Source organism: Scardinius erythrophthalmus, assembly GCF_964197995.2.
Source record: "Scardinius erythrophthalmus genome assembly, chromosome: 10".
NCBI classification, from domain to species: domain Eukaryota; kingdom Metazoa; phylum Chordata; class Actinopteri; order Cypriniformes; family Leuciscidae; genus Scardinius; species Scardinius erythrophthalmus.
Window position 1 is genome coordinate 12,911,084 of NC_138230.1, and position 16,928 is coordinate 12,928,011.

At 40.0% G+C, this 16,928-nt stretch overlaps 2 protein-coding genes across 3 annotated transcripts; both read left to right on the forward strand.

The window, feature by feature from the left end:
- Positions 1-220: 220 nt before the first annotated feature.
- On the forward strand, positions 221-6,400 carry kifc1 (kinesin family member C1). Of its 2 annotated transcripts, none has more exons than XM_081376167.1 (17): positions 221-344; positions 677-701; positions 946-1,029; positions 1,145-1,241; positions 1,325-1,378; positions 1,950-1,985; positions 2,109-2,313; positions 2,402-2,567; positions 2,663-2,830; positions 3,384-3,503; positions 3,782-4,066; positions 4,204-4,368; positions 4,652-4,790; positions 4,964-5,103; positions 5,518-5,591; positions 5,717-5,792; positions 5,880-6,400. In XM_081376167.1, exons 2-17 carry the CDS (start codon positions 690-692, stop codon positions 5,922-5,924), a joined length of 1,866 nt encoding a protein of 621 aa, XP_081232293.1. In that variant the 5' UTR covers positions 221-344; positions 677-689; the 3' UTR covers positions 5,925-6,400. The 2 variants fall into 2 exon arrangements, with proteins under 2 accessions (XP_081232293.1, XP_081232294.1); XM_081376168.1 differs by having other exon boundaries at positions 221-301; positions 675-701.
- Positions 6,401-7,070: 670 nt separating this feature from the next.
- On the forward strand, positions 7,071-16,801 carry zbtb22b (zinc finger and BTB domain containing 22b). Its single transcript, XM_081375637.1, has 4 exons — positions 7,071-7,213; positions 9,100-9,326; positions 10,982-11,857; positions 13,163-16,801. Exons 2-4 carry the CDS (start codon positions 9,102-9,104, stop codon positions 14,093-14,095), a joined length of 2,034 nt encoding a protein of 677 aa, XP_081231763.1. The 5' UTR covers positions 7,071-7,213; positions 9,100-9,101; the 3' UTR covers positions 14,096-16,801.
- The last annotated feature ends 127 nt before the right edge of the window (positions 16,802-16,928 follow it).

Below are 16,928 nucleotides of genomic sequence, written 5' to 3' on the forward strand. Positions count from 1 at the left end.
ATGATAAGATGTTTACTTAACATTTAATTGTAAACAAGTACTATCTTTTTGCACATTTGGCAAATAAACATTTATAAACTATATTTAAAGAGCAAAAAAAACAAAACAGTCCTCTGTTATTCACAAATTTATGTCCATGAAAACTAGGCAGCCGAAGGACCGTTTCCATGTGGGCGGGGTTATTGTATGCTTTGTATTGATTGGTTCCGATTCGACCAATGACAGCTCAGCGGGAAAAGCGACCACACACACACATTTTCAATTTGAAATCCAAACGGCTACGAAGGATTATTGCGCTGGGGTGTGTTTTCAGTCATTGTAATTACTAGATAGGTTTATAAAAGGTTAGTGGTTTTTAAATATATATATATATACCTCAACTGTAAGTATGATCATTTATATGTTAATTTTTATGTGGATTTGAAGATGTATAGAAATGAATTGTATAAATATGTGCGATGTTTTGTAAAGTTACGCGAATGACGTCGGCTAGGTTGCGATGTATTTAGCCATTGTTTGTTTTCGTTAATACACATTAAACCTTTTTATAAGTAACTTATAGTTTGCTGATTTCAGCTCTTAATGTATAAGTTTAAGTTACCTTGCTGACTAACGTTAACTAACCTTTTTAATGTTTTGGGCTTTGTATTTACTTTGTGCTTGACTTCATGAAGAGCTGAACAAGATCCATGAGCAAAGAGGTGAGATTATAAACAATAAAAATGCATTAGGAGATGCATGCATACGAAGCCCAACCGAGCCCAACCTACTTGTCATTGCTGTTTAGTTTAAAATATACAATATATATGCAGTAATATATGTCAATATGAAATATTATGCACTACATCAGCAATTTAGTTTTGAAAGCATTATTCTTAAACTACAGTTCCTTTGTTTTGATTTTCATAGCTCTGCTGTCATGTCATTCTCTTGGTTCTTTTGCAGACTGCAATATCCCGTCTCCCTGTAATGTCTGGGAAACGGGCTCACACCAGCAGCATGGATGTGGAGTACCAACAGCCTGCGCAAGTTAGTTTGTAGTTCATTCAGATTTTGCATGCTTCAACACAAATTTTCACTATTTGGAATGGGAATCCATATTTGAATATAGCTATTTAATGAAAAACACCCTCGTTTGTTGCAGAAGAAGATGCGTAAGGTGGACGTTGAGCCGTCTCAAAGGTTCAGACCTGCAGCTAGTGTTGCGCCCCCGAGACGGCCTGTGCCAGTCAAAGCTCCTGGTAAGTTATGTTCAAATTTTAAAAAAATTGTTTTAGCTTTTGGTTTCTATTTGGCTAAAATAGCATGTTGTCTCTTCTTTTAGCCAAACCTATTCGTCCGACTGGTGCCGCAACAGTGGCCGTTGCCCCCTCAAGAGGTATTGCAAAACATGTAGCTTTTGGGGGCATCCTTTAAAGTCAGCATGATATCAAAATTACTTTTTTATGGAATATAGCAGTATTTATTTGAAGTGATTTCATTATCTTTTTAAATTCATATGCCATTCTAATCTTTAATCAAAATGACTTCCCCTTTCTCTTGCAATGACATCTTTTGTGATGATGTGTTTACTGGCACGAGGGTGGGGCAACCTGTCACTCACATGAGATCACAGCATTAGTAAACAAGATCCAATCAATTCCCCATGGACAAAATCAAGTCCCGCCCTACTTTTTTTCCGAGAAGCCATTTCACTTAAATCTGCAGCACAATAGGAAAGAAAAGACAGCTTCCATTTCATTCCGACTTTAACTAGTCATAAGCACAAACACACACACACAAAAACTTGTAAAACACTACTAAAACCAGGTAATTGGTACAAAAATATGGGTCAAACTATTCACCTGTCTTCATGTCCATTTGTATATCAATGAACTTGGATATTATAGTTGCAAAGAAATATAAGTTGGAATATGTCAACATAACATCAATTTTGTCTTTCCATCAAGGTGACCAAAGAAGACCAGTTGCAGCAGTTGCTAAAGGTAATATAACATATGTGTGTGTGTGAATATGGTTTGAAATATTTTCCTATGTTTCCATTTTTAAATATGTTTGAATTTACAAAACTATAACATAATACAATTGGTTAATTTATCCACTTTCAGCAACTGCAGGTTCAAGTATGTCACGAAGGCCAGGATGGGACCTGAAGGGCAAAGTCAGTGATATGGAGACTAAAGTCCAGAGCTACCAGAGCAAAGTAAAATCTGTAAATCAGGAAAATGAGTGTCTAAAAGAGTCAATAAACAAAGCCCAAAAGTGTAAAGCTGAAATCGAAGAGGAGAATATTGGTCTCAAAAAGCGTCTCAGGTAAGTGTGTTAAAAAAAACTCCATAACAAATCAGAACTTGGTGGTCCTTAATTTATTTGTCTGATAATATTCCTGATTCTGTTGTAGGGATTGTGAAGAGGAGCTGGTAAAGCTAGCTACTGTGAAAGATGACCTGGCGCAAGCCTCTAAAGAGAGAGATGAACTTAAGAAAGACCTCAGCAAGCTAACCGAGGAGCATAAGGTTTTGGAAGGACTCCGGGATCATTTGGAGTCTGAGCTGCGCAATGTACAGGTATACATCTACACGGCCTCATTTAACCCTGGTGTTCATATCTGTCTCAAGGGATCTGATACTATCAAACTGTAACATCCTTGTGTTTTCCTCAGACTCAGATCTCCATTCAGACCTCTGCACTGGGCCGGTGTCAAGACAGTTTGAAGGAGAGCCAAGAGCTGGTCAGGAACCTTGAGGAAACAGTGGCCCGTCAACGAGAAGAGCTCCACTTTGGAGAAATGGAGCGAAGGAAACTCCACAATACCATTCAAGAGCTCAAGGTAAGCTGTGATGAAGACCTATGTGTGCTTTTTGAAGAACAATAGAACTGTGTTGTTGTGATGTTGTTGTTGTTTTTTGAATGACAAGTGATAGATCCTTTTCATACATGACTGAAATGCATTCTGTTGTTCGCTTTTAATGTTTCACATTGTCTGTGTCTGAAATCACATACTCTCTGAGTAGGTATTCTTTTGAATAAGTAATTACTTCACCATGTGACCTATCAGTGTCAGTTGTCACTTCTCTGCCTTGCACAAATCCTCTCCCGTGGGCCGTGGCCTCTTGGGATAGTAAAGTGTCCATCTCACCAGAAGTAGTAGGTCTGTAGTTTTGCCTGCTCTTATGAGGACTGAATTCAGACAAACTGCTCATCACACTGTTTTTTGCTTACTGTATCGTAGAGAAGTATGCGATTTTGGATGCAGCCATTATACTGGGCAGCTTTGCACTAAGTCAGATGTCATTGGTCCAAAATCCCACTTATATTTTCAAATATTTAGTCATGTATTTGCATATATGCATTAATTAATCACACTTTTCTTTTTTCTTTAGGGCAACATCCGAGTGTTTTGTAGAGTCCGCCCACTGCTGACTGGAAATCAGTCTGATATTCTGCACATCCAGCTGCCGGCCAACGACAACAAGGCTCTCACGCTCGCCAAAATGGAAGAGGTAAATTCTTCTCATCATGCTTCTGGTTTTATGGATGTTTCTTCTTGGTATAATCTAAAGCAGGGGTTCTCAACACTGGCCATCGAGGTCCACTTTCCTGCAGAGTTTTGCTTCAGCCCTAATCAAACACACCTGAACAAGTTAATCAAGGTCTTCAGGATTACTGTAAAGTTACAGACGGGTGAGTTAGGTCAAGGCTGGAGCAAAACTCTGCAGGACTCCCCTGACTCAAAGTATGTGACAAAGATCCCCTCCGATTTTCCACTTCTCTTCCTCAGTCGCACACAGGTCGCACTGCTGACACACAGAAGAGCTACAACTTCAGCTTCGACCGCGTGTTTGGGCCACGTTCCTCACAGTGTGAGGTTTTCGAAGAGATTTCCCTTCTGGTGCAGTCTGCTCTGGATGGGTACAACGTTTGCTGCTTTGCTTATGGCCAAACTGGCAGCGGGAAGACCTTTACTATGGAAGGGGGCGATCTGGAGGATTTGTGGGGGGTCATCCCACGTGCTGTCCAGCAAATCTTTAAGTCTGCCAAAGCACTCCAAGAGCAAGGGTGGCAGGTAAGGGCTACATAGAATTTCATCTGTTGTCCAAAAGAGGTTAAATACTGTATGTTGTGATGTATCTTTTTAGGGCATCCACGGAGTGTTATTGCTTTTGCCCTCATCATGGTTTGTTCTTGGGTTGGTATTTTTAGTACACCTTCACCGCCAGCTTTGTGGAGATCTACAATGAGACCCTTCAAGATCTTCTCTTCAAGGGAAAACCAAACAAGAGACCTGAGCATGAGATCAGGAAGATCTCCAACAATGAGATCACTGTTACCAACCTAACCTACCAAAAAGTTAACAATGAGGATGAGGTACTGCTTGTTTAAAGCGCATTTATTATAAGTGATTTATCAGTGCACAGTATTTTATAACTTTTTTAATGTGTCTTTTCTTCCTCCTTTCATTTGATAAGCAGTTTAACTTTGATATGACACAAAAGGAAAGAAAAGATGGTCACAATTTCCTGCACTAAATTTTCTCCCTTGAGCTTTGTTAAAATTCAGAGTAATCCCAGTTATAATTGATTTGTTTATATTGTTTAATACATGCTTGTTGCAGTTTATTGACGTGCCTCTTTCTTTCCTCATGTCTCAGGTGCAGAACTTGATCATGTTGGCAAACCAGAACCGGTCCACTGCCCGCACTGGCATGAACGATCACTCGTCACGTTCTCACTCTGTGTTCCAGCTAGACATAGAGGGGGAGAACTCTGCTCGAGAATCCAAGTGCAAGTGTAAGGATCACATTCTACCTGCGTCTATAATAGATAAACTTCTCTTCTTAAAGGGGTGTAGATGTGTCCAATTTAGAGTAGTCTTCATGTGTAATATTGAGTTTGTCCACACTATTAAAGTCAGATATATTTCACATTGTCTGATTTTAACTGTGTTTTGATTTGCTTTTCAGCCACGCTGTGTCTAGTGGATTTGGCCGGCAGTGAGAGAGTACAGAAGAGTCAGTCTCAAGGTGAGCGCTTCAAGGAAATGACCGCCATCAACTCTTCCCTCACCAACCTGGGAATTGTGATCGCTGCTTTGGCCAACAAGGTACATTTTTAGCTAAACATATGGAGCCTAATGCTGAGCTATTGGGGAATTTAACACTCTTGTATCTCACTTAAGGCCCGTTCACACGAAGAACAGTTATGATGAAGATGACTATATTAGTGTCCTCACCACACCAGCGGACGATATTGTTCTGCTTATTCTAAGCATGTGCTTGTCTGTCACTTTAAATGCTCCAGCTCGTTACTGCAGGATGGATTCTGATTGGCTGTCAATGTTTTTATCCATCAGCTGAATATATAATATACATATACAGTAAAATTACCATCCTTTGTGTGAACGAGCCTCTAGTAGTGGTGCATTATTAGATGTAGAAAATGTCTTCAGTTAAAAAAAATTGTTTACTTACTGTGCAATAATAATTTCACGCACTCAATTTATTACTCAACTTTTCAGGACAGCTTTGTTCCCTACCGTAACTCAAAGCTCACGTACCTCCTCCAGAACTGCCTCGGAGGCAACAGCAAAACGTAAGCAAAATGCTCAAGTACATGTTTTATAGCCTGTGATGTAGTTTTCTTTGAGGTTTTGCTGAATATAATTCTTTCATTGCTGTTTTAATGAACATGTGACTTATTTCTTTCCCTCTGTACAGTTTGATGTTTGTGAATATATCACCTGAGGAAGAGAGTTTCAGTGAATCGCTGAATTCGCTGCGCTTTGCCAGCAAGGTGAGTGATCTTACGTGATCCCATGTAAATGTTTTATTTTATGAGAATACAGAGCACAGTCTATAACTCATGCTTGCTGTGTTGCAGGTGAACGACTGTGTCATCGGAACAGCCTCGGCCAATCGGAAGTAGTTTAGCTGTCATTTATGAACATCCACTGGTCATTTTTAAATGTTTTTTAACTTCAGTTATTTTATGTTTATCCTAAAATCTCCTGTCTTTGGCATCTTTTTTTTTTCTGTGATGAATTTTATATTTCTGTGATATATTAATGTACAATCTTACTGGCAGACAATTATATTTTATTACTGTTTTAAAACCATTGAATGCATATTGTGCTTCAGAGAGATCAATAAATTTTCCATTTTGGCCAAATGGAAGTGCAGTTGTGAGCCTGAATGCCAAATGGACAAAGCTTGGACAATTTTCTTCTTGGAAAGCTTAATTTGCTTGCTGTGAAAATACAAAGGAGTTGTTTCCCTTACAAACTAATTAATTACCATAGTAAACATGGTTTGTCACAATACTTAATAAAACTACTATAATAAAACGGTTAATTTAGCCACTGTTATCATTAGAAATAAAATTTCACAGGCTGTCAATGTTTGAAAAAGATTCTGTGTTGATATGTTACACCCTAAGGTGATTTTGATAAAACCATATTAAGAGCCGTTATTGATACCAATAATGATTTCTGAAGGAGGATCACGTGTCACCGAAGATTGAGTAATGGCTGTTGAGAATTGCATCACAGGAATAAATTATTATAAAAATATATGCAAGTAGAAATCTATTTTAAATTGAATATTTTTTTCTCCCGAACAATTAAAGGTAATATGGAGAAAATAGCACAAGTTTATGGACTGGGAAACTGAAGCGAAAAATAAACCAACGAAGGAAGTGGTTGTGGCACTTAAAAGTAAAATGACCTGACGGTTTACGAATTTAGTCCCGTTTCCCAGTTAAATACGCTTAAAAAGTACACAATTTATGTGTAATAATTATACTTGCATGAGACAAATATATAAAGTCTTTAGACAAAATCTAGGTAAAATAGTATTAGATGAAGTATAGTTACAGTGACGTGTCATATAAATGCTCGAATTTTGCTAAAAGCAAATATGGTTATCACGGCAATTTTTTTGTATGTGGAACATGGTTATGAATTCTGTCGATTCAGAAACAGCTTTGAAACAGCAGCACTTGTTGCCATGACAATAGAGAATGGGATCCAGTGTTTGTTTGGTTCCTTTTTTGTCGGCCGAGTCTAGAGCAGCTGTCTGGGATTTCTTAAAGGTAAAACCAGACTCCAAACCAGATGTCAGTCCACCATTACGCTCGGCATTCCCGAACGGTGGGAAACCTCGACTTATCATAATGAAAACCCCCCTTTTGAGTGCCTGACGGAGATATTTAAATCGGTAAGATATCTTGCTCGATAAAAAGAGACTGATTTATGAGACGATCCTCATTCGTGCTTCTTAAGGCCACACGGGTTCGTTAGGCAGCGGCTGGCTAACGTAAATAACAGCAGTCCGCGAACCCTCTGATTTCTGACGCGATCACTTCTAAACGGATGTGCGAATTTATACGTGACGATTTTCATTTTAATACACGCTGACAGCGAGCTTGCAAAAGCACGGAGTGTTTGTTTATCTTCAGACACCAATGCAACTTTCATAGATAGCAAAATATCCACGTCATCTGAGGCATTTTAACCGGGTCTGAGAAAACTATATTCATGGAAATTGTCATTGTTAGAAAACGGAAAGGCTTCTTGACACGCCAATAAAGTGAATAAATAAAGTGTTCATGCAGTGCCTGGTCAATGCCCCTTGTTCTTTGGACCTACATTATCATTTGCTGGGTCCAAAGAGAATTAAAGCATACTTGATCTAAATGAATGCTGTATTATGTCTGTGGGAAATCATAACTTTTCAGCAGCTCTTCTTTTATACACAGGGCCGGATTAACAATTTCCTGTGCCCTGGGCAACAAGACTCAAGGCCCCCCGTAGTTAGGGGGGTTCGGGGGCATGCTCCCCCGAGAAAATTTGGATTTCTCTGACCTACATATGTGCAATTTAGGACTTTTGAAGGCCAAAAAATTATAAGAAATAGGCTAGCTTTAAAACCTTGTCATTAGATTATTTGTCTGCTCTCTCCTCATCTTCATATTTCTTATTCTCTCAGTATTCGTATACTGGCCTATTTCTACCTCTCCTAAAGCTGAACTTTGACTGATAGTCTTTTCATTTTCGTCTGTGTCAGTGACGAAAATAAACATAGGCTCAACTGATATTTATACGTTTTATGAATCATTTTCTTAGACATGTTAATTTACTCAAGGCTACCAGGAAAGCTGTATAGCTGTAAAGTCAGTATTGACATTAGGAACCTTCTGCAAGCTTTGGGATTTGAAAACGTCTGTTTTTAAATGTTAAAAGTAATTTTAAATAATACAAATTATAGACTACGTTTAACGCAGTTGGTGGAATTGGCAGACGTTCCCTTAAGCATCGTGCGCTGTGGAAACGCGTCAAAGCATTCTCAGGTATAATTATGCAGCATTAATGCACGAATGATTTTGAACGAATATTTCATCATGTCGATATACAATGGTCACATAATGTTAAAACTAATCTTGCTATTGATATCTTTGTTAGACTACCGACCCTATAGAACAAATGTCCGGCTAATATCGAAACTGAAACGAACTTTACCGCGCTCAACCAGCGGGAGTGCATTTCACGAATTAGTAATCGCTGGCGTTCAGCGGGGAGGGAGGAAAGTCGCGTGAACCCGCGTAGATGCACTTTATGCAGTGAAGAAGATCGTAAAGAGTTTGATAACTTTATTAAATTTCTGTGTATTTCCTACCTGTCAGGGCCCCCTAGATGTCATGGGCCCCTGGGCAAGTGCCCAGTTGCCCTAATGGTTAATCCGGCCCTGTTTATACATACTTATGAACTTGCTTTAGTCCTATATATACATATTATATAAAACAAGAATAACATCTTTACTATATACATAGCATAGAATTAATATACATTAATTTTCCATGTCAACATGACTGGAAGTCATTCATTTTCAATGTAAATTTCAGTTCCAGAATGTTTAAGGGAATCCGTTTGATTATATAATGTAGTTGTCACTCTGGTTTACAACTAAACTGTGTGAATGCAAATATTCGGCACTTTAAAACAGGAGTTAAACCAAATGCAGGTTCTATGTAGCCTGTGTAATGCAAGTTTTGCATTGACAAATTATTATGTGATGGTTATTTTGTGATGCTCATTGTCTTGCAGGAATGCAGTCGGCCACAGCGGACCAAGGCTATGGTGACTCAGTGGGTTCAGCCACTGGTTCAGTGGTGCAGGTGTGCTTCCCCAGTGTGCAGACATCAGTGCTGGACAGCCTGAATCGGCAGCGTGAAGAAGGCCATCTCTGTGACCTCTCCATCCATGTTCAGGGCCAGGTGTTCAAGGCCCACCGGTGTGTGCTGGCTGCATCGTCACCATACTTTCATGACCAGGTAGCCTATGTCTTTATCTAAATGCTGTAAAAAAAGTTATGTCCTGTTTGCTGACATTTTTGAAGTTAATTGAAATTCTAAATGGCCCATCTCTTGGTTGCTGTTGGGTGGTGTTTTAAAATGAGGAGACATAAAGAAAAATCTAAGTGGCGGAGTTGTTTACTTACTGTTTTTAAGTAATCTTTCCATTAACGCCATCATCTTTATCAGGCTGATTTGAGAACTCGCACGAAAACAAGAGGCGGGATTTATCACACAAACCAATCATATCCAGTCATAACTGATTACCGTCTCACTTGACTTTCCACCATTCATTCTCAATTACCCGCACACTTTAGGGGGTCTGTTAAAACTCAATGGACTTAGAGGAAGCAAGAGAGACGCTGAGACTCCCGCTATAACTTTAATCGAGGGTGTCGCTGATGGACAGTGTTACTTTAGAAAAACGAATGACTTTTACACTTTTTAATGTCACATTTTGTAACATTTGCATCGTTTTATTTTTGTAATATTATTTTCTCATCCAGTTTTTTTGAGGAGACACTGCCTCACTTGCCGCCTCTGAGGAAACGCCCAAATGTATATTTAATGAGAATGATTGTTTATATATGTATAAGAAAAAATATATATTTATTAAATATAATCAAATGCCAGAAAGTAGTACATCAAGTTTGTCACATTATGTCACTATTATAAGGCTGCGTCTCATTTCTCTGTCTTACCCCTTACTCTTACCCCTTCCCCTCGGTTTTGCGTGTTCATGTGAGGGGAAGTGGTGTCCCAATTCTCATTTTGATTAAGGGCTAGGGCCAAGGCGTAGGGCTATATAGCCCTTGAAACGAAGTCTGCGGAGGACCACACTTGAAAGAGAGGGGTAGGAATTTCTCAGAAGTCAGTCGCACAAATGTATGTATTTTCAGCAGTTTAATGACACTCGTGTTTTATGATACCTTTAATAAAACGTTCAAGCGGTTTTAATTGTAATGTTTTTGTTTTGAATCACTAGTTAACCGCTAGCTAGCAGCTATGCGCTATTTGCCGTTTGCTAATGTTTTGCTTATGGTGTCGCCGGCGCCGCCATTAAATACAATAAAATAATGTCTTTGACTGATGGCACACAAGCGTGCAAAGATAAAGAGAGACCAGGCAATCGATATCACAACCCGAGACGACGGCATCTTCGTTTGTTTATGTCAACGCGTATCGCCTCTGTTGACGTAGCAGCCAGCTAGCGGAAAGGGAAGATGACGCAAACGGTAATCGAGTGGTGTCTCATTTCTAAGAGAAACGTTCTTCCCCCTATCCCCCTTCACTCTGTATCGAAGGGCAAGGGGAAGACGCAGACAAAGGGGTAGGGGAAGGGGAAGGGGTAAGACAGAGAAATGAGATTGGCCCTAAGCGTGTTATCAGCAACATTTTATCGTTTTTTTAGGTCATTTCTAAAATGCATTCAAAACTATTCAACCATTACACACGTTTCAATAGACATTAAACAAAAGCAAAAGCTCGTCAGACAATACGATGTCAGCAGAAGTTTCCAAGGTGGGATTGGCCTGTAATGGTTTTTAAAGCACAAATTAACAATTATCCAATTTCAGAATAATCTCTGCTATCTTTATTAGCAATATCAAAATTCTTCATTTCTTGTTTGCAAGGTGCTGCTGAAGAACATGTCCACCGTCTCCATCCCGGCCGTCATGGACCCCCTGGCCTTTGAGAGCGTCCTCAGTTGTGCGTACACTGGTCAGCTGCGAATGCTCCGCGAAGACATTGTTAACTACCTCACCGTTGGCAGTGTGCTTCAAATGTGGCACATTGTGGACAAATGCACTGAGCTTCTCAAAGAGGGCAGGGGAGGTTCCAGTGGACATCAGGGATCCGGAGACAAGGAGAATACAGGACACAGCGGCGGAGGGAACAAGGTCGCCCAAGCTGACGGAGGAGACGCACCTTCTACTCCTCAACCTCCCAGTCGACCTTCCTTCAGCGAGAGCCAGTCTCCGAGCAGCACCAATTACTTCAGTCCTAGAGACGCAAACTTTGGCGGGGCCATGGTGACAACAGGAGCAGTAGGAGAGGGTGCCGTACACTCCACCCCGACCTACTGCATGCCCTCCGGTGGAGAAGAAGGTTTCATGATTGAAGATGAAGACGACGACGACGATGAGCTCTTGTTTCCCAGGAAAAGTGATCGGGGAGGCAAGCGTAAGGGCTCGACCTCAGTCTCCGATCAAGAGGTTGGGGTTAGCGACAGCTTCGGAGTTTCGTCGTATCAAGACGGAGATTCCTCACCGACCCAGAAGCGGCCGTCGTACAGTCAGCCGAGCATCATGCCCAGAAAACAGTGGGTGGTGGTGAAGACGGAGCACTCGAGAGACGACGACCTGATCGTGGTGTCGGGGGGAGAGGAAGGAGGCGACGATGAAGAGGAACGAGAGATGGAGATGGTCAGAGAGAGGGACAGGACATTTAACATATCGAATGTTAGGACCCTCTCTGGATTTAGAGAAAATGCTGAAGTGGAGGCACAGGTGAGTCAGGAGTTTTCCTAAAATTGCACATGGTTTGCAACTAGGGCTGAAAAATATATTGAATATTATCGATACATTCTATATGAATTTGCCTTCGATATAAAACAGTGAGAGCATTAAGGTGGCAGGAGGTGCTATACTAAATGGCATACTAAAGCATACTTAATGGCTCCATCTAAGCAACACAGGTGTGGAGAAAAAATGCACAATAATTGGCAATGTTTGGTTTGGTCCAAATTATGATTTTCCTGACAGAAAATATACCCTAAATAGACACATATAGAATATTGTCAAAAATTGTGATTTTTTTGCCTATATATTGCCCAGGCCTACAGGCAACAAGAACAATACACTCATATAGTGGTCCCAAAAGCATTTGAATTAATAGAATTATAGCAGTAGAATTAATCACACTTAAAATGTCTGAATGTCATTGCATTAGATACAAAATATCAAACCAAGTTGTTTCTGTAAACAAATTATGCTAGAGCCTTTCTCAGAACTAACTGAAAAAAAAAAACATGAAATTTTGTGTCCTAACAGAATAACCACCAGTGTAGTTTATCACATCAACAAATGAACGTACTCCGAGACTTTTTGTCTTTATTTTTAACAATATATCTACTGCTTCATATTTTGAAACCAAATATTCTAATTTTGTGAAATGCTTTTATTGAAAATGTGCTTGTGTTACTTGTTTTGATAAATGTTTTTGGTATTGGTATATAATGCAACAACATGGATTTATAATTGAAGAGTTCAGATGCAAAAGCCTCTAAGTGCCATCTGAAATTTTCTTCTAAAATGATTTTTATCAAGCTCGTATATTTAAGTTCAGTAATTTCACTTAAATGACAATTAATAGGTAATTTTCATTTCGATTGAGTGAAATTACTGAACTTAAATATACGAGCTTGATAAAAATTATCATTCTAGAAGAAAATTTCTAAATTTGCTTCTGAACTTTTCAATTTTTATGACTGAATTTTTAATTGTGGCTTAAGTGTCCAAATATTTTTGTACGTGAAATGTGACCAAGAATGGGGAGGAAAAAAGAGTCACCTAGTGTTATTTGCCACATACAATAATAAAATTCTAACACACACATATGTACAGACAAATACAAAAAGCTTATAGACGACTGACAGATTATCATCAAATCAGTGATTGAGATTATAGTACACCCATAGATAAAATTGGATTAGAATAGATGCAAAGATAATAAAAAGACAAAGTGGACAGCTTATTAGGTGCACTATCAACACCTGAACTTTCTCCATTACTCAAATGTATTTTTCCCTGTAGGTTGACTATTGCCAGTCCTCGGAAGACTACCTCAAGTTTGAGAGGGGTTTGATTGACCAGACATCCTCTCAACACCCTCCTGAGAATCCCGGTCAATGCCCCAACAGGGCCGTATCCGCCCTGCTCAGCTCAGTTCAGTCTACGGCCGCCAGAGCTCAGCTCTTCCCGCTGGATATGCAAGGAAACCAGATTCTTCTGTACAATCAAGCTGCCATGGAGTCTACATCTCCATTAGGGCTTGCAGGAGGCATGTCCGGGGTGTCTCTAAAAGGAAGCCTCGAACACGGAGCGGTCCACTTACCCGGCCAAGGTGCGCTGGGTAGCGGGATGGAAGGATTAGACGGCGGCATGGCTGGCAATTCAGGAAAGGTCTTCATGTGTCATTGCGGGAAGACCTTCACACACAAAAGCATGCGGGACCGCCACATCAACATGCACTTGGACTTGCGGCCCTTCCACTGCCCCGTCTGCGCCAAGAAGTTCAAGATGAAGCATCACCTCACAGAGCACATGAAGACCCACACCGGTCTGAAACCCTACGACTGCCACGGCTGCGGGAAGAAGTTCATGTGGCGCGACAGCTTCATGAGGCATCGCTCACATTGCGAGAGACGCAGCAAGGCCGACGGAAGAGCGGGATCTGAAAGATCGGTCATCTCTCCGCCTCATCACCTGAAGTACCCATCGGCCAGCGAGCCCAGTCAAGGTAGCGTTGGCAACAGAAGCGGGATTCCTGTTTTGTCTCCGCAACATTCCATTAGCAGCAACGGCGTCTCGTGTCTCAGCATGGCAGCACCTGGCTCTCTTCTAGGAATCAGTTCTCAAAGTGGACCGCACAGCCATGGGTCTGGCGTTCTGGGCATTGGTGGTAATCGTAGTGGGGGTGTAGAGGAAGTCTGTGAGGGTAACGTTGACGAAAGCAGCGTCACATAGGCTCTTTCCTCCCAAGTCCACTGTCCCGCAAAACCTGAACACTTGTCTTTGGTTACAAAGGGACCACGTGCACAATTGTCTGATTCTTTACCTCATGTCGGTGAGTGCGCCATACAAGATGTCCCATGTGTGCAACGACCAAGTGCCCATTGCTAGCTCACGTATGTATCTACTTAAAGACCAGGCTGCTATGGTGACTGTCAAAACCGTATTCCGGCCAGGAATATGGTTCAGTCGCGATCACGTTCAAGCTGCCTCACTAGCACAGAACATTTGTTCACGGTTGCTCTGAAGTGCCATTCTGTTATGTTGTACGATATTATGTTGTACAGAGTTGTACATTATTGTAACTCATTTGGTCCGTCTTGATGTGAAGTTTTATTGTACTCACTCAACTATATAAAGTATGTTTATTTTCAAAGGTTGGTAGCACTTTATTTTAGTGTCATTGTTACATGTTACATGTAGTTACTATAGTAATAACTATAAATTATGCATAATTACATGCAACTTACCCCAAACCAATCCCAAATCCTAACCCTATAGTAAGTACATGTAGTTACTTAATATTTCTCAGTACTTAAATATGTAATTACAGTGTAACAAAGACACCTTAAAATAAAGTGTAACCCAAAGGTTTAATGTTTTGATTTTTAAAATAAGAGACAAGAATATACCTTCCTGTGCACTTTGGTATCTTACGGCCCCTTCACACCAAGGACTATAAGTAACTATACACACCAAGTAACTATAACAATTACTCCCTATGAAGTTTTAATAATTGCTCTAAGTTCACACCACAATTATAATGATAACAAAACGAGAAACAATATAATTGGAATCACTTTCAGAATACCTTTTTACAGCTGATGAACCATAAAAACATTGACAGCCAATTGGAATCCAACCAGTTTTAAAAAGTGTTAGGATTTCACGAGTTCACACTTACAAATAATCAGATAGATAGTACCCAGTCGAGGAGTCCTGGTGGCAGAGGAATGCAGAAACTGTTGAGGAACGTAGGTGAGTCGGCCATGTATACATATAGGCCTCCTCTCGTGATGATTGGAAAGGTCTTTTGAAAGTGTTCCTCCCGAACTTTGTTAATAAAATACCATTTAAAGTGGCAGATGATTAAACTTCAACACACTTATAATAAACAACACTATAGACCTTATGTAGCCACGCCCCTTTTCAGCGCTGCGCTCGTTGTCGTTTGAATTCCGGTCTGTATTTTCACAGCGATTTTGCGTGTTTACGAATGAACGGCTCGTTTTAAAATCTTTCAGGTCGACTGACATTTGTTAAGTCGTCTGCTTTAAATTTTACTCATGATAACTTTCGTTAACTTTACATTAAGTAAATCCACTTCAAAAGCCAATTACTCCTAGACAGCAGCGCCATAGAAATATACAGAGCGACCGCAAAAACGGAAGTTAAAAGACAATATTCTAAGATGACGGCGGCGGCGCCCTCGTTTCTTTGGCGCATAAGGTCTATATTGTTATTATTCTAGTTAGCGTTTTTGGTGTGAAAAGGCCTTAAAGCTTTAGTTATCCACACCACAACTATAACAATAACGGCAAAGAGAAACGATACCTTTGGAATCACTTTCAGAACAATTTTTTCCAGTTGATGAATAAAATGTTGACAGCCAATCAGAATCCACCCGACATTGAAGAGTCAAGCATTTTAAGTAGGTGACGAAACTGCAGCGCATGCTTATAATAAATGGAACATTATTGTGTGTTGGACACTAATATAGTTATGGTTCTTGGTGTGATTGGGCCTTTACTGCTTGCAGGGCAGTGATGTGCAGGATTTTGTAGGTAGTTGGATCACAAAATGAATCAACTCACAGTGCAGTTTGGCTTTACTGTATGTCCTTTTACCCATAAAACCACCATAAACACTGAGGAGGACACGTCCTCCCCATATTCAGATTATTGGTCAACACGACACAAGCACCTAGCATCCAACTACTGAACTCCTGCGGTATTTTTGATGTAGCCTGTAGTGTGCCAGTAGTGATCGTTTACATGTTTGCCTTCCATGAAGGCTGAGACCTGATTTGCAATGTTTTAAATATAGAAACGGATAGATGAAAAGCTTGAATGATGTATGCAAATGACATGCCAAATTAGCATGAATGTCTGCAACTGTCAAGAACGTTTAAGACATGAAGGTGATTCAGTGGATCCTGATTTGGATCCATTAAGACTGTTTGGATACGTAAATGCAGTGAACAGTAGTTGCCTTGTACCACAGATGAATATGTTGACCATGAAAACCGCATACCTCAAATGTTTGTGCAACTATTCAGTATATTACAATAAATAAACCGGGATCTTGTGAGCTAGAAGGAATCACATATCTGTTGCTTATCCACACATTCATACTACTTTATATCAAAACCTGTGTGCATTTCAGATTAGTGAGAACAATGAAGTAGAGAACATTCGAAATTTAATTTTAAAATAACCAGTAGGTGTAAGCATGATTCAGTGCTCACTTGATGAGTAATCTGGTTAGACATCTGTATTTTGTACTGGTAAATAAAAAAATATTTGTTCCGTCTACATCTGTTGTGGTGAATCTGAACTAAATATGCGATGGGAAACTACAGTATCCTGATTTGGACAGAGTACGTCAATGGTTCACAAGATTCAACATCTCAAAATGAAAGAAATAAAGTACCTTGTGCACAAAATATGACTCATACATTTCTTATTACTGTTGCCGAGTTCAAATTGAGGTGTCAGTCAGTTTTATGTTTTATGTTGTTCTTTATGGATATTTTAGTTTACCCTGAATGTTTTAAAGTGATAGTTCA

Excerpts from the sequence above, each read along its gene's own strand:
- kifc1 (XM_081376167.1), top strand. Across the intron at positions 5,592-5,716 it reads CTCGGAGGCAACAGCAAAAC|TTTGATGTTTGTGAATATAT; the intron begins GTAAGCAAAATG and ends CCCTCTGTACAG. Across the intron at positions 5,793-5,879 it reads CGCTGCGCTTTGCCAGCAAG|GTGAACGACTGTGTCATCGG; the intron begins GTGAGTGATCTT and ends GCTGTGTTGCAG.
- zbtb22b (XM_081375637.1), top strand. The coding sequence starts at position 9,102 with ATGCAGTCGGCCACAGCGGACCAAGGCTATGGTGACTCAGTGGGTTCA. Across the intron at positions 9,327-10,981 it reads CACCATACTTTCATGACCAG|GTGCTGCTGAAGAACATGTC; the intron begins GTAGCCTATGTC and ends CTTGTTTGCAAG. Across the intron at positions 11,858-13,162 it reads ATGCTGAAGTGGAGGCACAG|GTTGACTATTGCCAGTCCTC; the intron begins GTGAGTCAGGAG and ends TTTTCCCTGTAG.